General features: G+C 37.3%; 1 protein-coding gene and 3 pseudogenes across 1 annotated transcript; 3 read left to right on the forward strand and 1 right to left on the reverse strand.

The window, feature by feature from the left end:
- The first annotated feature begins 77 nt into the window (after nucleotides 1-77).
- Nucleotides 78-658, forward strand: LOC120199423 (annotated as a pseudogene).
- Nucleotides 659-705: 47 nt separating this feature from the next.
- LOC120199379 lies at nucleotides 706-1,634 on the forward strand. Its single transcript, XM_039200475.1, has 3 exons — nucleotides 706-757; nucleotides 853-985; nucleotides 1,246-1,634. Exons 1-3 carry the CDS (start codon nucleotides 717-719, stop codon nucleotides 1,573-1,575), a joined length of 504 nt encoding a protein of 167 aa, XP_039056406.1. The 5' UTR covers nucleotides 706-716; the 3' UTR covers nucleotides 1,576-1,634.
- A 24-nt stretch (nucleotides 1,635-1,658) lies between these two features.
- LOC120199424 lies at nucleotides 1,659-6,678 on the forward strand (annotated as a pseudogene).
- Nucleotides 6,679-8,139: 1,461 nt separating this feature from the next.
- Nucleotides 8,140-22,638, reverse strand: LOC120199535 (annotated as a pseudogene).

Consider the following 22,638-nt stretch of genomic DNA (forward strand, 5'->3'; position numbering starts at 1 on the left):
CATCCATGTAGTTTACACAAAAGAATAAAACCCTATAAAAGCGTGATTATGGCTTCAAATCCCTGTTGCTCTGTTCCTTATTCGTAAAGTAAAGAAGGAAAGAAAATGGAGGATTCAAGAAATGGGGATTGTGAAGAATGCAAAACGAAGGCGTCAAAATACAAGTGCCCGGGCTGCGGCCTCCCTTGCGTAAAAGCTCACAAGCAGCGTACCGGCTGCAATGGCAAAAGGAACGCCACTTCCTTGTTTCTCTCTCTCAATTCGACGATAATCTTCTCCTCTCAGGTTTCACCTTGTTTTTCTTCTCTCGTTTATCTATGAGTCAGTTCATCTTCGCTAAACCCAGAATTGCTTTGTAGATTACAATCTGCTGGAGGAAACAAAAAGGGTTGCTGAAACTGCTGAAAGAATAAGGTCCAAACTGTGTAATACTACTACTACTAGTTGCTCTCATCATCACTTTAAGCTACCGTATCCCCTTCGAACTCTCCGTACTGTTGCTGCTTCTCGGAGAACTAAGCTCTTGTTTCTGCCTTCTGTGTTGTCTAGTAGGGAGACTAATCAAACTCTATATAACCACAGGTTCTTCCCCTTTTATTCATTCAAAAAACCCAAATCATGTATGGTGATATCCTTTTTAAGTTAAATTTCCAGGTAAACACCTGCTTACTAGTTTGATATGTCTATAGGAAGAAGTGCATTTCGTGGACCATCGAATGGGGTTTCATTCAACAGACGTTGTTTTGCTTGACCATGGGTGAGCTGCTGTTTGATCTTCGTTAAAATTTGGTGACTGCTTAACATTTCTTGGACAACTGATGCATTGTTTTTTTTCTCTCCCTCTTTTTCCAGTGTACATGAAGATACAAGCCTCTGCTCATTAATTGAAAACCATCTCCAGCCTAGCCCCTGGAATCATCCTCTAAGGCGGTTCTGTGAAGAGCGGCTCGATTGCCTCAAGTTTTTCATTCGAAAATACCCCAAGGTGATTTAGGTCTCTGGGTTTCATTCTTTTTCTTCTTTTGAACTATATATTCAGCAGCCTCCACGTGCTCTTGTTGCTTGTTGTTTGCTAGGTTTTGCTACATTTCCATGTTAAAACTGGAGTGAAGCTCAGTTATCTGGGCTATGTTTAATGCCCTCATCCTATGTTATACATTATATGTATTGATGCTTGCCTTTCACGTTTTCCTCTGCTGAAAATATTCTATCCATCCTACTGATGATTTTCTCCTGTTGTAGTAGGGGAAGTCACCTTTTCGGGAGTTCGACATAAATGCCCCAACACGGCAACAATTAGACAATACGGTTGTTATAGAGTATCCGGTGATCCATGTATTTCTTCCTATGGAACACTATGATTTTGAAGTTATCAGAGAGAACCTTCCTGTCACTCATAGGACAGAGGGAAAAGATTCTAGCATTGCTGATAATGAAATACAAAAAGGTGTTACCTTCAGGGAGGAGGAAATAAAAGAGAATGGTAGCTCTTTAGAGACTTGGGTCTTGGATCTTATGAAGCATGGGAATCAAATCCTTCTCAAAACGAGTCTGAGAAAGCATTCGGTAACTTAGTTTTGTCTTTGTCGACTAGAGCTGGGGCAGGGAATAAGGTGCAATCCACCTCCCTGGCTAAGGAATCTGGAGTTCTTGAAGACATGGAGTTCAATTTCAAACAAGGCTTACCCGATACTGGAATTAATCTGGATGACTTTCTTTATTTGGAAGGTGAATTTGCTAAGCAATCAGAAACGGAAGATAGAAGAGACCTTTCAAATACTAGGGGAGTTTTCTTTGCCGAGGAAGGGGAGATTGTAGATTAATTTATCACTGTCAGTTTTCTCAAGAAGCCGAGCAACATTATCAGAGGATGAATTTGCTGAGAGTTGTTGCTTGCTAATGATCATAATTTTCGTCGACAATCTGCTACGGCTTGTCTGTCGTATCTAAAGAGCAAACTCTGCAATTCTGTGGCATTTAAAAGCATGCAGAGTTTCCTTCATACTGAGTGTTGGCTCGACCATCTGGAAATGCTTAAAGATGGGGGGGGCAAATGCTTGGACATCTTGTAAATTCAATAGCTGATGTAATATTTCATTCCCCCCTGAAATAAAAAATCCATTATTTGGTCGATATTAAAAGCTCTCTGACACCTCTTCTTCCTCTCCCAAAGAGAACCTCTTTGATTAAAGAACATACCAACTTACATAAGTGGAAACTTTTCTTTAAGATACTATCAACATGAATACACAAGGGAATTGAATGAGTCCAATCTATAATAGAAGAGTTTTAGGCTGCACTTCAAACCCAAAACAAACAGTATGGGCTTCATCAACATTGACCGGGCAAAACTGGCCTAATACCATAGGCGGATTAAAAGTTTAGCCCAATATGACATCAGATTTTTTATTTTGAGAACTACGACATTTGTTATAGTGACTTGAAACACATCATTTGAGTATGACGGTTCTAATAAAATGTAATTTTAATAATTTTATTGGAACTTGTCACTTGGACGTGACAAATTTAAATAAAAAATATTATTTGGGTTAACTCGTCATGTAAGCGTGATGAGTTTGCATTACACTGTAACATTTGTCGTAGATCTCAAAATTTAAAATTCAGTTTTTGTACTTTAAAATATATAATTTGTGTCGAAACTTATAGTGTTAAATAAAAAATAATACAGAAATTCAATATTGTAAAAATGAAGTATATGAACTAAAATGTAAAAAACGAAATAATATAGTGGGTCTGAACATATTTAAACCAAAGTAAAAATATAATCCTAAAAGCCAAATAGAATTTTAACATGAAGCGGACAACAGGAATCTGATGATTAACTGAAATTTGAAATGGAATGTGGATTTCACTTCCTTATTGTAGTCGAGAGTGCGGAGTATCTTATATCTTCTAAGCTAAGCTACTTCCACTTTCAACACTATCATGGCTGAGATTTCAAGCTTTGCTGTTCACTTCGCTATCAAGTCATAATCATCGTTTTATCCCTTCTTAACCTTTAAATTAATGGATTTTGTGCATTGGGAATATAAATGAAACTAGATAGATTGTGAAATATTTAAGATTGATTCGATCAAAGTTTAATAAATATTCAACTTAAACGGATTGGACTCGAATTTTTAACGAGTCAAAAAGAACTATTTACTATTCAACTCGAAAGACTCGTAAACAGCTTAAAAATATAATATATTAAGCTTTTATTTTATTTTTAAATAAATTATTAATACTATTAATATTTATGTGTTAATTTTTTAAAATACAATATAAAAAATTTATATATTTAAGGTTTAAATTTGAGTTTGAGATTTTAATTGTGTTTTTTTCTTCTTCATTTTAGACTCGGATATAATAATTTCCGTTCCCATTTCTATTTGACATTAAGGGATAAAACTTCTCTCATCCCTATCCCTATCCCTATCCCTATAGATAAATATTTCAATTATTCTCTATCTCCATCGGTTTGATTGCCGCTCCTACTGAAATCGAGGTTAAAGAGGTGTACCGCAGAAAGAGAAGAAGCACACGTGGCAGGTAGGGAGAAGCCACAATCGTACGACGTGACGAAACTACCAGCGTGTTGGGTGGTGCATCCCACTGGATATTGCGCTCTGCTTTGCCGTACTGCTCCAAATAGATTATACAATAATAATATATCTTCAATAAAATCATCTGATTCGTACAATTTATTTTTAATTAGAGTTTTAAACTAATAAATATTAAAATTATTTATTTATTTGACCTTGCATGTATATGATACTAATTACATGCACTAAATATATATTTTAAATATCGTGTAATCTAATTTAACAAAAATCCTTGTCACTGTGTTATTAATTGGCCTTATTGTATCATAAGAGGAAAGAGAATAAAGTCCTAAGTTAAAAAATAGACTATAGATTTAAAATGTAAAAGATTACAGGGACTGGGAGCAGAATTCGAACCGTATAACCATAATGGTGAAATTGAATAGTGGGGTAATAAAATAAAAACACAAGGTCCAAAATACAAGCTTGGTTCAACAAATGCCAGCCTGCCTGCTTGCTGGTCTACCCTTCCCCTTCCACTCGGTCATGTCTGACCTCGCCTTTTTAAGGCTTCGCCAATGCGTACCCGCCGCCCATTCTTCTCCTTCTCAATCTTCTTCTACTCACAAACACCATTTCCGTTTACTCTAATGGCGAAACCGAAGACCATAAGCAACCGAAGAAGCAGTCATACATTTCGGTTCCATCTCAGATAATAAAACTCCCTCTTCTCTCCAGTCTCTATTGGTTTCTCCCAAGAGAAGCATCTCTGGCGGTTTCTTTTTGGTCAGCAGCACACATGTAGAAGCCCGAGGGTTGTGGTTGTTCGCTCTGTTTCTCTTCGGCCTTGTTGGGATGTGAGGTTAGGCTGGAACGTCAACACTTGATCCCATTCTCTCCCTACCACACCATGTCTCCAAGCTCAACAAAACATCGACCCCATTGGTCGAAACAACGACTCTTCGGCGGTGGTTGCTGCTAGTAATCTCGGTCAACCCCCTCATCACGAGGAGTTAGGTGAGTTCTGGAAGCAGCCTGACGGGATGGGTTACCGGCCGTGTTTGGATTTCAGTCGCGAGTATCGAAGGGCGACCGAATCCGTCGTTAAAGCTATGAGTAAGTAGTGCTGGTGGTGTTTCCGGTGGCATCAGTCAACAGAGGAACCAAATCGTCGATGCGTCGTCATCGCTAGGATTCTGGGTGCTGCTCTGGTTGTTCCATTTTGCAAGTCAATGTCATCTGGGTGATGAAAGGTAACAAAAAACTAAGATCAAATCATTTCAATCGTCGGGTATCTTTCTTCTTCTTTGTTGTTTAATTTCTGTTTTTTGTTTTCATCCTTTGGAGTGAATTTCTGATATATTCGACTTGGCTCATTTCAAGAGTGTTCTTGAGGATGATGTTCGTATACTATCTTCATTGCCTTCTACACATGTAATGACGAGGCCAGTAGAGAGAGACGGACTCCTCTTCACGTCTCGCCTCAATGGATTCGTTCACGTTATCTCAAGCGGGTAATCGATCCTTTCCTCAATGTTATTCCAGCAAGTAACTTAGTCACTCGCCAAATTTTAGGTTCTTTTGGCGTTAATGGATAATCCACGGATTTAAATTCCTGGGATAGGCCTCGTAGCAGAATTATGAGACATTGTGTAACTAGCACCTATTGATACGGTTCTCTTTGTGCAATAGATAAATAGGGAAGGGAGTTTTGCTTTACGAGGCTTGGACTCGAGGCTCTCTAAGGATCTTCTCCTGATCTTCAAAAGCTTCGCTGCAAGGTACTCGAAATCTTACTGGATTGGAAAACTTGCCCTGTTCTTTACCGAGTTATGTTGGTCTATGGTGTTCACTTGTTTGCTTTGAAGATTCTAATTTTTCATTATCTAATACAGGTGGCATTTCAAGCTTGAAATTTGCCCCAAATCCATGAACTTGGTAACAAGCTGGCACAGAGCAGAGCAAAGGACCGTACCTTGCTCTTCATCTTCGAATGGAGAAGGATGTATGGGTGAGGATGGTTGCTCACCAGGCTTGAGTAAAGACTTTGATGAGTTAATCCAAGATGAAAGGAGAAGATTCCCGAGCTTCTCACTCGAAATCGAACATGACTTATCATGAGCGAAAGCTTGCAGGGCTCTGCCCCTTGAATGCTTTCGAAGTGACCAGGTAAGAGCTAGTTCTGAGTTATGCTAAATGCTATTTTGCTCGATGCCTTATTATGTACCGAACAATCTTCTGTGTACATTAGGCTGCTTAAAGCTTTGGGGGCTCCAAGGAATGCAAGAATATACTGGGCTGGGGGACAACCTGGGTGGGAAAGAAGCCTTGTCACCCTTAACCAGAGAATTTCCCCATTTTTATAATGACGATCTTGCATTGCCCGGTGAATTAGAACCATTCGCTAAGAAAGCTTCTTTTATGGCTGCCGTCGACTTCATAGTCTCCTTGAAAAGCGATGTTTTCATGCCATCTCATGGCGGAAATATGGGCCACGCAATTCAGGTTCACTGGCTGCTTCAATTTTTTTCCCTCTCGAGTAACAGCTTTTGTCTAAAACCACACATGCTTCTCCGCGGCTACTTGAAAACCGATTTGTTGTTGGTTGTTTGATACAGGGACAGAGAGCATTTTCTGGACACAAAAGTACACAACTCCGAATAAAAGACACATGCTTCCTATTTCCTGAACTCTTCAATGGTGAAGCAGGGTTCAACGCATCATAAAAGAGTTACACCATGAATCGCTGGGGCAGCGGAACTCAGGAGCAGCAAAGCGGGGTGTAATGAAGTATCCAGTCCCGGAATGTATGTGCAACGATGCACGTTCCCGCTCAATTTGATACCAAGACTTCGAACACAACTACATCCTTCGAGCATTGAGAAATATTGGTGGTTCCCCTGAATTTGAGCCCTTCGAGAATTGAGAAAATGGTTTTTGGGGGACATGATGATTCTCGGGAGCGCGGTTCAAGAATGACTGCAGCCGGTATGCTTTGCACAAGCATATCGCGTGTTGGCATATGAGGGTATATGTACGATATAATTCATTTTTGATTCTTTAGAATAGATTCATTTGTATTCATTGGATATATGTACCTCGTAGTTATATAAATGTGTATGTGTTAGTTAAGACTTAAGAATGGCTTCTTCTTATTGTCATGTTGGATTCACATAATTGAAATTTCCTTGTCTGTGTTCCTTTTCCAAAGATTGGGGAATTTATCTGTGATGTGAAACCTAAAATACTTAAACATGCAAGATTCTATTTCAGGGTTCTATGGTTAAATGGAAAGTGGGTTATAATTATTGAATGACTTCAATACTAAAAGGGGTGTTATTCTCTTCCGAGATTTTGAGTTCGAATAATTACATTTGTAATTTACATGTGGACGCGTAAGCTTTGAAAGCAAAATGCCTTTTAACTTATTCCTATGAGGTTTATAAAGGCCTTTTCTTCCTTGCTTAATTTCATTTAATGAAATGTTATTCTTTATAGATTTAAATTTAAATGATTTCATCTGTATATGTGTACAATTAGACACTACTTTATAATTATTTAAAATTTACAGAAACGAAACAAATGATTTTGTCGTCAAACTATCTAAAAAGTATTCTGGAAGTTGAAACCAAACCAGGAAATTTGCTATTATGTGAAAAGGCTGGTTTCGAAGCAAAATTACAAAGTATTCATACAAGCTCATTTTATACGAACAAGACGCGTATCTGTAACTCTGTACCCACAAAAACACCCTGCAAAACCATAACTATGCAGCCTCTCAGTGCACAAGAAGCTCAGCTGCCTGGCCACCAGGATGATATAACCTCAAGGACGCCAGTTCCCAGCTGGTGAACGTGGCCTAAAGGCGGTGCACTTGGAGGACGAGGGTGGATGGATGGGTGGCGAGAGTTCACCACCACTTACGACCTCTTCCAGCAAATGTTCTATCTCTACGTTCAGGTCATGAAGCTAAAGATGTTCCTCCGAGCTCCCTAACCGGAAACATTGAACCGTTGCAGGAGGATTCAAATGGTTGTAGGCGACATAGCAACACAAGGGTAGAGATCCAAGAGCCACCAGCTTTTCATTCTTTGTGGTCTTTTATGCTGTTGTTGTATGCAACGCCGTTTAGAGTGGAGGCTTGGTTTGGGGTCTTATTGTCTTCGCCATCCCAAACTCCAGCAAGCTGCCATCCCTCCCCTGCAATTCTTCAAGCGGTTGCCTGCTCGATGCGATATGATGCTCGGTTCTACAATCTTGACTTAGCATGGGTGAATTTAACTTTAATTGGACAAATGTTCTATCATAGTAAGTATAAACAAATATGATGCACAAATAGTTCTGTTTTTCCTTATTGGTTGAAAATCAAGGCCCCTTCAAAACAAAGTAAAAGTGATTGTATGAACATACAAAAATGGAAACGCTTTTATGAGCAAATGAAGCCACAAGGAAGCTCATTTAATTACACTACAATACCAAATGCCTAACGGTATGTAACCGGTGAATTAACTTTAATTGGACAAATGTTCTATCATAGTAAGTATAAACAAATATGATGCACAAATAGTTCTGTTTTTCCTTATTGGTTGAAAATCAAGGCCCCTTCAAAACAAAGTAAAAGTGATTGTATGAACATACAAAAATGGAAAACGCTTTTATGAGCAAATGAAGCCACAAGGAAGCTCATTTAATTACACTACAATACCAAATGCCTAACGGTATGTAACCCCAGAATGACAAGTCCAAAAAAAACAACTCAACGCTAAGATCATATTCGCCTCAGATGCTGCCAGGTGCTTAGCAACAAGTTGATTTCTGCGATACATGCCAGATTATTGGGTAACAAAATGCTAAAAAATATATATTAAATTTTGTGTTCTTGCTAGGAACGCTACTCTCCGGACTCGCAACCGAGAACCATTTCATAACTACCACGAATGAAAATAGCATTGCTGAAATCGATCAAGACACATCTTCCACTCGAAATCTCAAGAAGCGACTTTGTGTTTTGTTTTCTGTTTCTTAGCATCCAATGAAGCCAGGCCTGTGCCTAATCCAACAGGTGCTGCTGCTCCTTGCATGGGTGTTGTTGACTCATCCTTTTTGGCATCAACTGGTGCATTTGGATTATGATGCCCATTTGCTCCTGCTCTCTCCAGCAGCTTCCCCACCATCTCCTACCTCTGGAGTTGCCCCCATGTTGATCATGTTAAGAAGCTGAGTTAGCGGGGGCACAGCTTGGACTGGTATCCCATGCGAGCGAGTCAGAAGACCTTTGGCAGCAGCCTTCTTCCTTACTTCTGCCGCCGCTCGAGCTGCTCTTTCATCAAATCCTCGTCCACGAGGTAGAGTCTCACCAATCATTGCTGCATTCATAGACTTGTTGAAAGATGCACTGGAACTCCCAGATCCTCCAGCTGCAGCAGCGGCTTGGAATGCATGCACCAAATCTGGACGAGCCTGACAAGCCAACTATGAATCAGATAAACATTGGCTAATCATATCGGAAAATAACATCATTTCTCTCAGATGTCTACTGATTTGCAGAAAAAGGAGCCCAAAAGCTAGAAATGGTTACATGCATAAGTTCTAATAGCAGTTGCATAGTGAAACTGACAATGTGAAAGGGTGGGAGGGAACAACGAGTGATGTGATTAAAATACCTTCAAGAGATTAATTGCCGTTTGAGCAGAAGCTGCATTCAAAGCTTGACCTTTTTGCTTTTGAGCATTCATCTGCAATACAAGTTATATACATATAAAAAGATCAACATTACTCAAATAATCTTTCCCAGATATTAGACCCTTAAGAATAGATCGATATCACACATAGACTGCAAGACCATTCACTTGCCTGAAGTTCACGCATCTTAAATGTCTTCATCCAGTTCTGGGAGTCTCTTGTTCTCGAGTCCTCCTCACCAAGCTGTTTTACAAGAATGTCATATGTCTTTTTTTCATGCTGTGTGCACCAAAAACAATAGTCAATTAAATCGATCTTAGACATACCAAAAGAAAAATTGCATTACTCTTCCAGAAACACATGCCTGATGTGAAAGTTTGAAGGCACCCATACAGTTGAACGCAATTGCAAGTGCATGATAGCATACAGCTGTTGAAATATGTTCCTGCCAAGCAGCTTTCATTCTTTTTCAAGGCCTCTTGGAGATAACGAAGTGCCATATCCATCTTTTGAATATCTTGATACATCATTGCAACATTTATGAAAGTTGCAGCAACATCAGGATGATCTGGGCCAGAGGACAGGCTTAGCAAAAGCAGTGCCCTGGACATGTGTCGTAGTGCTAGCTCTGTCTGGTTCAAGCCGTGGTAGAAAAGAGCCATATTGCCATAACTGCAGCACAATAATAGCAAATTAGATGAATTAGACCCATGAAGAGAGCAAGAAAGGGTTTAAAATATCTCAAACAAGTTCAAAAATCAAAATGATATTATTGTATCAATAGCAATTAAGATAAATTTATTTTAAGACACAAAATGAACCCATTATATGCATGTCCGTGAGAACATAGAGAAAAAAAACCATGCCTGTGAGCAGTATCAGGGTGGTCCAAACCCAAGCAACGTTCATTATAATTAGTTCTTTGTGCTGTTGCATTATGGCGCCAGCCATATCTCCTGCATGATACAAACCATAGCAAGGTACCTGAAAACAGGAAAGCAAAACTATTTAGACAAGATTGGAAGTCAAAACATGAGAACTCAACCTCTACTAAAAAAGGAATCGCTTAATTTTAAAAAGAAGATGCAATACCATGTCTTTAACACGGTGAATAACAAAGGTTGTTTAACGTACGTAAAGAACCATTACCATGATACAAAGGGGACATAATATATTCTTTTTGGACAACAAAAATTGAGGAACGAAAAATTACTAGAAACAAAACCAGTAAAAAATGTTGAGTTATGATAACTACCGACAGCAATTGGCAACCTCCAGGTGCATTGGCCAGTGACCTGAATCAATCAATGGATTAAATCATAAGACTTACATTTATGATTTCTTATAAGAGGAATGACCTAACTTACCTGTTGAAGTATTGAAAATGCCTCCGAAAACATAAGAGGAATGACCTAACTTACCTGTTGAAGTATTGAAAATGCCTCCAAAACATTTGTATGCTTCAGTAAGCATGCCCTGAGAGAGAGATTGGAACACAACAGTTTATTTAAATTGTGATAAATATACATGCGACAAAGCTACCAATCCAATTCAATCATAAACCTATTGCAATTGCAGAAAAAAATTGGAACTCAATTTTCTTGTCTAATGTACTTTCAAGATTTTCTACCGTGAATAATTTTTACCCTGTTGGTAGAAACACAACAAATTCAGAAATGGATACTATGATGCCACAAAATAGATATATTTTCTTGTGTTTGGTAAAAAATGGAGTACAGCGCTTACTTCAACTAAATGGACCTTTCCCATCTCCACAAGATCTTTAGCTTCTGAACATACAGGAACTGAATGCTTCACTACAGGTTGGAGATTCAAGATATCTGATGTATGAAAGGGTGTTGCAGCGTTAAAATCGTACTTCCGAGCAGCAATAGTTATACCCACCTGTATAGAAACCTCTCTTCATGTAAACATATGGTGAAGCAGAAGATCTAGCTTGATTTGATCAGAAACTTCAAGACTAGTAGACGCCAGCAGTGCAAATTACTTAGCACATGTGACAATCAGAAGACAAAGGCTTACAAAAGGTTCTGAAAAGTAATCTAAAGCTAAAATTCATCCAAATTTTAAAAAGACTAAGAATATGTAATCGACTACAGTCCAAGGAACACAACGATGGAAACCACTCCTAACAAAATTATGTAGTCTATTCCAGACACAAGATGCATCTCCCAAGGAAAATGTTTCACAGCATGGACCAGCCATGAAGGAAAAGAAGAAAATTCGGAAACTGCCATGGAAGACAAGTCATCAAAAATAAATAAAAAAATATACAAGGAAAGATGTAAAAAATAGCATATTGCAAGAACTCAAACCTTTTGACATATATTGCGTAAGGCAGAAATTTTCTTCACTCGTGACCTTGCATCCTCTGGCAACTCAAACTACATAAAAGAAAATCCGAAATCAAACATAAAGCGTAGATTTTCTCAATGCAAAGTATAGTCATGGATTCAATAAACTCGAATAAATATCATGTTTTTGCAACACTAATAGAAGGATATGGTGGTAAGCAGCTAAGCATTCATTCCTAGTAGTAGTATACCTTCACAGCAGATGAGATTATCTAACTTTATAGGACATCCAACACGAAAGGGAAATAAAACATACAACTCAATACCTGATATTTAAGTTTTGCAAATTTCTGAATTTCAGACCATAAACTTTCGGAGCTAACATTCATATAAGAAGAAATATTCTTCCTTGCAGATGGTTTACCCTTCCATCTGGAATGCTCCTTTGATGTTTTGCCTGAAGATTGATGACTTGCTTGCTCCTGCAAATAGTTTCGAATGTAAGGACCTCAGGCACTCTAGTCCAGTCTAGATTACCATCACCTAGGGCACTTCCTCTTAAAAAACAGGATCTTTAGCTTATACAGATTTGGATCATTGACACACCAAAACATAGTATACCAACTAATAAGGGCCCTGAGATTGCTTATTATAGGCAAGTAACTTTAGATAAAAAAACTCGTTTACAGCATACATACTTTCTTTTGGTTTTTGGACTGCGAAGTCAATTTGCAGCAAACAGATAGGGAACTTCCAAAGAAACAGCTCAAAAAATGTGCAATTGCAGGTCCAAGATCATGGTCTTCTGTATCTCTCAAAACATCCTGCATAATCAGAAATAAACAGCAAGAGGGCTAATTACAGTTTACATATTAGAAATTCACAGCAAAATATCTGAAAAATAAAAAGCATTATACAAGAATAGATGTTATGCAGACAAAAATAATACACCTTCAAGATGTGCTTTGCCGACCGAACTACAATCTCATTAGAACAAAGATCCCAAAGATGAGGTAGATGTTTGGTCCCACTGGCAACCTGTAAAATCATGCAATTCACTTACAGCTTTTACATTCCGTCACCAAAATGGACTAACGAATAAACCCACATAATTCATAAAGCTTACATTTCCAATGTATCGGACATTAAGTCCATGTGCATGAAGTGCATCTGTCAGTGTCTGGCCATCCATGGGTGAAACTTCCAGTGTGCAAAGATCTTGTATAAACTTAGGAAGTACAACATCTAAAAGATAAGAACTAGCTTTCCTCACATTTTCCTCATCTGCTTCTATCTCCTGGCGTACCAAAGGAAAACATCCAAGATATTCACAGCTTAGCAGCATTGTAAAGGAAGGAAAATAGCAGATAAAGGAGACTCACCTCTTGTCTCCCAGCCAATTTAAATTCGGTGAAAACGTTGGGGTTAAATAATATCTCACGTGTTTCACAAATTTTAACAGATGAAGAAGCACATTGTGTATCAGCCTTATTTCCCTCGGTTATACCCTGTGGTCAAAGGGTGCATGAGTAAAATATCTTACATGTTAAACAGATTGAAATACATTTTACAGCAAACAAAGTACAAGGTAAAGAACCGAGCATGATTAATATTACAGTATATGCCCAAAAATTCATATCTTACATGGAATATACTAATCACACAATGCCTTAATCCGCAAAAAAAATAAAAAATAAAGTAGATATAAAATGCCTGCAACCATTTCAAAATCTCCACCTAATTAATAACATGATAACAAATCCATTATCCACTTATCTTTGCAGAAAATATTTAAAGCTTCGACAAACTCAATGATCACTTGAGTCACTTTCTAAAAGTTTGGGGGGATTATAAGTTATGAGAGAACTAGAAACCTGAACTGTATAGTATAGAGAGACTTGCCTGATTATCATCAGAAGTTGCAGCTTCATGAGCCTTTGTAGCCGCTGGTGCTTCAACAACAACAGACTTTGAAGAATCAGTTGCCACATTAACCTCTCCCTCAGATTTTGAAGAATCAGTTGCTGCATTAACCTCTCCCTTAGATTTTGAAGAATCAGATGCCACATTAACCTCTCCCTCAGATTTTGAAGAATCAGTTGCCCTATTAACCTCTCCCTCAGATTTTGTAGAATCAGTTTCCATATTAACCTCTTCGTCTATTTGAAGAATTGATTGCAACATTAACCACTCCACAGATTTAGCGACAGATTTTGAGCTTTCTGGAGCTTGAGCCTTCTCCAGTTAAGCAAGTCAACATCAGATAAGAGCACTTCAAATGAGTTGCAAATTGACATTAATGCAAGAATGTTATACCTGGATAAACGCATTGATTAGTTCTGGTCTCAGTATACAAAATCGAGATCCAGGTCCTATAAAATTTGCATCACGAGGAGTTGCTCTCATCAAATCCAGAAGATAATGCCTATATAAAAAAATGGAATTAGGGGAAAAGGAAAATAAAAGAAATCCAATGATGAAAATGCGATTGAGCACAAATTATATATAACATGCAGTTCTAGCTCAGATTAGCATATACAATAAAAAAGATATCCATCATAACATGCAGTTCTAGCTCAGATTAGCATATACAATAAAAAAGATATCCATCGCTCCTCTTAGGAGAAACATTCCTCAAAGGAATGTTAACTAATCGCATCTAGGTATTAGAGCTGATAGTAGATATGTTTCCTCTGACTAGGAACTTAAAAGAAAATAAACTGATGGCTTAGAAGACTATTGAGTAAAACTAAGATGAAGTTGGTGAAGCGCAAGGAAATTGCAAGTTGCAACTCTTAACAAAATAAAAGTTAATTATAAATGTGCAACAAATCGAGGAAGTAAATAAAATTCATGACTTAAGAGCATAAAGTCTCCAGTAAATCATCAAATGTGAATTCAAGGCTAGTGACGGGTATCAAACAGATAGTTAAGGACATCAAGAGAAGATTGTAGACCATATCAATGCAGCTGGGGGGGGGTGAGCATATTCGTCCGTCGATTAGTTTTTCAAATTTAACCGACTTCCTCTACATTAACCGAACCAACCAACTTAACCAAACCGACTTAACATCTGTTGGTTCGGTTGATTATGTTGGTTAACTGACTTTATTTTTAATTATAATCTATATTTATTTATATACTGTATGCTTATTATATTTTAATTATTTATTAAATAAATAAAAATCATGTATATTAAGTCGGTAACCAACTTAATCGATTGGATCTGTTAATAAGGTTATATCTCCCAGATGCAGCTGATGAGCTTGCAAATCTCAAGGTTCAATCACCTGTCATCACTACCAACAATGCCTTGCATTCCACTGGAGCAGCTAATTTGAAAAGATTCCCAGATGCGTCAAGTACTGTGTGCTCCTTCAAATGAAGGCGTTTGGCAGCTTCTAGCACCTAAAGGAACACAGAAGTCAGCACCCTCCAAAACATCAATTCTTTGTAAAGAGTATCTAAATAGTAATGAAAGAAAAATTAATAAAATGAAATGTAGAACTCGAAAGTAATTGGCGCTCCAACCCAGGAGAGTGATTAGTTCACAAACATGCACCATAAACAGGACTCTTTTTGTTGAGGATGTCAAATTCATATTTTCTCACCTTTGAATGAAAATCCTCATTCCAACAAATCTTTTTGCCATTGTCAACAGATCCATAAAGGAGAGATCTGATTTATCCCCTTGGAGAATTCCAGGTAAAACACTCTACAAAGAAGTGTCAATTATAACATAACTCTAGGGCAAATAAATGAGGATGTCAAAATAATAATAATAATTAGGCTGAAGAAGGAACACACAAATCAGCATCTACAACTCCTAAAATAGCAAAAGAAAGATGAGCTGACCTGAGCCACCACTCTGTGACCTCTGTAATCAATTATTGCCATAGCAAGGTTATGAAGTCCAGGAACATCAGCTTCCTGATATGCCTTTGTGCCTTTCAAATCATTATTTGCAGAAGCATATGTAGCCTGCTCGCTCTCAGCCAATGGTGTCAACAGGCCCTTGAACCAATTCTGGTACACTATCACTTCCCCGTATCTACTGAACATTTCTTGGACGGTTGTTCCATATCCGCATCAACGGCAAAACTGAAGAATATTGTTATGAACATACCTGAAATAAAAGGTTACGAATTACCAAATTTATCTCAATTGTAAGGTAGAATGACAAGAACAATAATGCAATATGGGGGGGAGTATGCTGTAACAAATGAAATTACTGAACAAAGAACAAAGTAATAAATGAATTGACAAACTGCTAAGAGATGCCTAAGCCTAAGGATTTTCAAATAATATCACAAACTAGAAGAGGGAGGAAACTGAACAACATAACTTCTCAGAGGAATCATAACTGATTAATCCAGGGGAAACAGAAAATATAACACAGTTAGCAAAGCATCCTAAAATTCTCAAACAAATGCAGAGTTTTTTAAGGAACACTAACATGTGAAAGCACTCAGGATCAGTCGGTTTTATAGGCAACATAAATGAATTGATAAACTGCTAAGAGATGCCTAAGCCTAAGGATTTTCAAATAATATCACAAACTAGATGAGGGAGGAAACTGAACATAACTCCTCAGAGAAATCATAACTGATTATTCCAGAGGCAACAGAAAAGATAACACAGTTAGCAAAGCATCCTAAAATTCTCAAACAAATGCAGAGTTTTTTAAGGAACACTAACATGTGAAAGCACTCGGGATCAGTTGGATTTATAGGTGGTATACATCTGTTGATGACTCCAACAGCACCACTAATTGTTGCATCAACAAAGTCCGAGGTTACTTTATAGAGAGCCCTATCCCGCAGGATCCTGCAAAATTTTTGTCCAAATGATAAGCAGAACCCCTAAAAATGATTGATACCGGCTAAAAGCCTGCAACTAAGTGGCATGCATGTCCAATTTAAAAGAAAAATAAGAGAGTAAATTATTCTCAAGCTACAAAATAGTATATTTTGTACTTTGTAATCTTTAACCGTCTTAATATTAACAAAGCGTTGGATTAAATTTCTTAATTTCCCATTCAATCACATTAACTGTACATTTTAGGCTTATTATGTAAAGATTACAGCATTAATGAATCTTTTGGTTACATAAGGATTAGCACAAGGAAAAGCTTAATTATTCCATGGGTTTTAAAATGATTTGTCATAACAAAAAAAATTAATTACAAATCTAAACTTGAAACTAAAAAGATGAGTAAAAACTCAAGTAAAATATAATACCTCTTCACAATAAGCAACATATATTCATTCTCTTTATTCAAACTAAGTCATGTAAATTGCTAAAAGTTACCAAGTTAAGTCAGTTTATTGCTAACTCATGTACTTAAACATGAGGAAAAAAATAACACTGCTACCAAATGTAGCATAAGTTCTATCAGACTAAAAACATTAAATTTCCTTTCAGTATTACACATTAAATTTAATCTTGTCTTATATCCGTACCATTGCAATGTAAATTTACAGTACCTATTAAATTTGGAGCTCAAGATATAAAATGTTATTCAAACATAATACATTTATCAAAATGAATCAGCATTCCAACGATCACATACATCCAGCTAGGCATACTTTGCAAAGAAAATTGATTAAATGTTTTATTACTAGCTAATTATTAGATAATGAGCGCTATAAATCTACAGAATGATTTAAGTTCTTCAAAAAAAATTATCTCAATTAGAATTTCTAAACATTTAGAGTTTAATTATAAAGAGGTCATGGTATTAGGTACCTTTCTTGAGGAGTTGTATGCGGGAATTCTTGACAAGATTGCAGTTCCTCATTCCAATCTCTTCGCATGCCAATCAACTCATTCCCATAAGAAGGAGTCAATGCATCCTCTGCTCTGGCTGGATCACGTTTGTGATCTAACAACAGCACAAACAGAAGAATCAGCTTTTGCAATACAACAATACTGCTTTTGCAATGCAACATACTTAAATTTATTGTTTTTTTATTTTTTAAATTAAAATAAATTATATTCTTACTGCACAAACATCTAGCAAGCATACCCAAAAAGAAAACAGAAAAAAAATTACACTAGATGGAAGGGAATGGAATATTAGGAAAAACTACTATCTTTCAACTTCCCTTCATCTCGTAGGAGAGAAGTACAAGAGGAAAAGAAAATAGGTGCATTTGCATCTATCATTTCCCTTCAAATCAAGTCCTTCTATGGAATATTTTTTTATAAGAATATTAGGCCTCATTAAAAAACCCCTTCATGATTAATGGAGCTTGAAAACAGTTCCTTAATCAGCGGAAGGAGGAAAAGAGTGCCCTAGGATTTCATTAACATTATACTAAGTACATAGGAATACAAAACCTAACTCCCTTAAGGAGATAGAAAACCAAAAAAAGCATCCCTTTAAAACAACATAAGGATCAACCAATACCAGCCTTAGCTAGGGCATCTGCCTATAGATTGGATGTCCTATTAACCCATCTAATAACACCTTCACAATCTCTAAGCCTTTGAATAATGTCTTTAACAATATGAGCATAAACATCAGGACATAAAATAACATCCTTAACCCAGTCAATTGCCACCCTGCTGTCACTCTCAATATTCAAGCGATCCTTAAATCTCTGTTGAATAGAGTCAAAAAAAAGATAAGCCCTTTAGGATAGCTTTCAATTCCATCAAGGTAGGAGGCCCCGGACCAGCAGACTCTTTGAAAGAGCCTAAGATCGAACCAGACACATCTTTTAGAATACCACCTAACCCACTTCTTTTCCAATCACTAGTAGTAGTAGCATCCACATTAAGTTGATGAAGCCCTTGGAAGGAGGGTACCAAGGAAACTTAGATAAAATCATATTAGAGTGGGGCAAGCAAGAATCCCCTAAGGAAGGATCAACTATAAGAGAATCCTTGGAGATAGAAACCTGTTATTTTTGCTAAAAACCATGAAGCAAGCCTAAGCCTTGCTAAAAAGAAGAGTTCAATTTGATCTAGCTTTCCTCCTTCAAACACAATAGAATTCCTAGTTTTCCATATTGTCCATAGGACACTCCTGGAATAAATGACCATATTAGAGAGTTGATCCTCAAATCAGCCAGGCTAGGAGAAAGATTTTTGCATCTGCGTGAAAGACAAACTGAATATTCCAGAAACTCATGAATTTATTCCATATTAACCAAACCACCGAACAAGAAAAAAATAAATGAGGGGGACTCTTCCATTAGCTTACAAAAAGGACATAAAAGATCATCTATGCCCTTTACATCTCTTTTAACCAGAGTTCTTCACTGCCAGCTTCTGTAAAACACTTGCCACAGAAATGTCTCCACTCTTGGGGACAGCAGGCCCCTCCAAACAACATTCTTCCAAAAATGAGCCTCCTCCGAACCCGAAGTACCCGAATAACATAGATTAACACATGATTTAACAGAGAAAACCCCATCTCCAGTGCACTTCCAAACCAGCCCATCAGACAACAGAAAGGTAAAAATTCGAAATGACAACCATCAAATTAGTCCATTGCTCATATTCCCAATCATTCAATTCCCTTCCCAATTGAACATTCCAAACCAACCCCAAGAGCTATATTCCCCAAACTAGAATAATTTACCAGTCTTGTTACTGAAATAGAGAATAGTCTAAGGGCAAATGACCATTAATGGATGATCCATAGCCCAAACATCTTTCCAAAACCGTATAATTCTCCTATCACCAACTTGATAACTATAATTGCTTCTAATTTATCCTTCTATGGAATATAAAAACACTATTCAACTTACATTAACAATTTTATTAACTTTATCTTATCTTCTCTCTTTTCCTCTATTTTTATCCACCATACTAATACTACAACTTAAATAACTTCCTCCTTTTCTTTTTTTCCTTTCAACACCTTTTTTCCTTTCCTCCATTTTCCTCCCTACCACACGTAGTATAAGAGAAAACAGACAAAACAATACCCTCCACATCTGAGAGTTCAATCTACTTTTTCCTTTTCCAAAGCTAAACACCAAGTATAACTTTAGAAAGTCAAACTTACCGGGAACCGGATATAATTCTAGCCATGAATTTGGTGGAAGCAGAGATTGAAATTTTCAAAAGGATGTGCAGAGGCCTTCTGCTCATAATCTCATGGAAAGCTTCATTACCTGTACACAAGAGAAACAATTACAGGATAAAAGTAAATGGAACAGAAAATTTCAACCCCTAACACCAAGGTAAAGAATGTTTTGACATATTGTTACCTTTCCTGAATTTGGAGCTAATTTTCTGCAAGAGTCCAACAAGAGTTGTTGCTTCGTAACCAGCTTTGCTTGGTTTGGATCAAGAACGTTCCCCGTACTTGAATTGACATAAAATGTCTTTGTGGTTCCCGTAATACAATACTTGTTGCCCTCTAAAGTTTTCTATATCCAAATATCAAATCCCCTACAAGCCTGTCCCCAACAAAGTTACAGTTTGTTGTTACTCATTTAAGATAAATGCCAAAACTCATTCATCCCCACAACAAAAAAGCTCAAATGTAATGTAAAAAAGAAATTCAGCATTTTACCTCCGATAGCTTGGCGGGGGATTGAAGGACGAAAAAACAATGCTCTCCACACATTTGATCTCTTTCAAAGATGTGGACAGTAATTTAACTAATGATTCAGTAACATCCATAAGCTCAAGCCATCAAGCTCTGGAACATCAATTTTTAGCGTCTGGATTAAATAAAACAGAAGGTTAAAATCCCAGAGTATACAAAGTGGTAAATGACGGTGACTTAAGGTCCAATTTCAAACCTCCTGAATTGGGAGCTTTACTTTGTGCTTTCTCATACTGCAATGCAAGTGAAGTTGACAGTGAGGCATGAAGTTTAGAAAGGAAAGCAGATCTCTTGTGCGGTGAACATGAGCTCTGATAGATCTATCATCATATAGCGCTGCAAAAAATCTGAGGTTAGAGCCCACACAGAGACCTTAAAACCATACAGTAGAAAACAATGCAAATATACCAGCAACCATCTCCAATGAGCAACCACCAACAGTAATGTCAGATACTTCAGAAATTTCATTATAGTCTTCTAAATGATGAACTGAACCATCCTTAATGTGGAGCAGTAAATCATAGCATGTGAAGTAACAGGTTTCTGGAGCATCAAGAAGGAATTGACGTATGTCCATGACAGATCTCCGGGGTTCAACTGCATATACAAATAGTGAATTCATCATTTAAATCACATCAGTAATAAGGTATCTATGTAAAAAGAAAATTCATTCTTAATTGTAACCCATGAAAATCAATCCATAGTGATTTTATGCACATCCACCCATAAAAAGGACACATCTGCAATCCATAACATTTGTATAGAGAGAGAAAAGCACAGTTTCAGTCTTTCATAATCAAGTTGGTTAACCTGCAGTTCAAGCTTTTCTCCATTTTGTGTTTAACAGGCTGGATAGAGATGCAGATCGCCTGCAATAATGGAGGAAAAGAATGTGAGTCCAACAGCAATCTAAGAAATATTCAATAAAAGTAGAAACATAAAACACACTTGAATTAAGATTTCATAAAAACAACAGCAAAAGCAGGTTGTTAAACCTAAACTGAAAAGTCTAGTAGATGCAAAGATGCCGAAAGATATTCACCAGTCTAACATTGGTCAAGAAAACATAGTTATCAACAACTGCTCAGAATTTGACAAATGAAAATGTATACACAGATAAATAACTGAAATCACGGATTAGACAACTGAACATATACATATTGATAAATTATTGAAATCTAGATTCTAGATGGAATAATAATGGATCTCTTTCTTTAAAACACCAATGCTAATAAATCTCTTGAAAAAATGAAATCGTTATAAGATTTCAGAGGTGATTATAATAGGCTAATGAAGGTCATCACAGAAAGTAATTACATAGCAATCATGCATACAAATTCACCTTGCTTTGGTTGGCTTGATGAATTCAAAGCTTCTTGCTTTGTCAACTCTGACTTGGGACCAGATGATTCAACCATGTTTGCAGCTCCGTTAGAGTCAACATTAGGAGGCTTGGAAGCAGTTACATTATCCTTCAAGGGAACATCAGAAGAGACAGCTTGCTCTGACGAAGTTGTTGAACTGTGTGACCCTCTACGGTTCCTTCCCTTGTTAGATTTCCCAGCCATTTGCAGGAACTTGATCCTCAATACCTATATTTATAAGAACATAAAGAGTTCAAATAAGTTCTGCAATGAGTCGGCTGTCACCCAAAAATACGATCACACAAATATTATAAGTGCATAACATAGTTCTCTTACGTTTATCAATGATAAATGCATATTAAACAACTGCCGTGAATTCTATTCAAAACTCGGAACAACCTAAACAGAAGAACAAAAACAAAGGCTCCACAGAAACTGAACCAATATGGTACGTGTTGGTATATACCTTAAAGAAGGAGAAGCTTTACGACAGACAATCTCTGAATGCACCTAATAATATGCAAACTCTTTACAAACAAACTTGCAATCGGCAAAAAACAGAGTAGAAATTAACTAAAACATTAGACCATAATGATTTCACCGAACATGCATTCAACAGAAGCAAGACGCTAAGAAACTGAATCCTACCCAAGCAACAGCTGTCTCATATTCTGTTTGGGTTACCTCGGGATTACAAATAGCAGTGGCCGCTATTTCGCAGTAGCCCCGAGCACACCACCGAAGCAGTGTAAACAAACGGCGGCCACAAGTAGCAGCGTAACGGGAAATAGCGGCAATCAACGGTCCGCTATTTCCAATAACAGATAACTCTAAAATATATGCATCCTTCTCAACAAAGTAAACAGAGAAAGTATGGCATGAGGCAGAGTACCAAACAGTAGAATCGAACACAGAAAAATCAATATAACGGAGTGATGGAGAGGCAGAGAGCAGATAACTCAGATTATAGCGACTCAATTAGAAATCAACCTTCAAGTGAAGTTTAGGGTTTCAATAATTACCTGGTCGGTCGGAACCTTGAAGACAAAGCGAGAAAGGGCTTGAGTCAGAGAGAAAGACGAGGCTGGAACAGAGTGGTGGTGGTGAGTTAACTGGCGGCGAGGCTGTGTGAAAGAGAAATCTGAGTGTATCAATTTTGGAGA

Source organism: Hibiscus syriacus, unplaced genomic scaffold (assembly GCF_006381635.1).
Source record: "Hibiscus syriacus cultivar Baekdansim isolate YM2019G1 unplaced genomic scaffold, ASM638163v2 tig00005459_pilon, whole genome shotgun sequence".
In the NCBI taxonomy this organism is placed as follows: Eukaryota; Viridiplantae; Streptophyta; class Magnoliopsida; order Malvales; family Malvaceae; genus Hibiscus; species Hibiscus syriacus.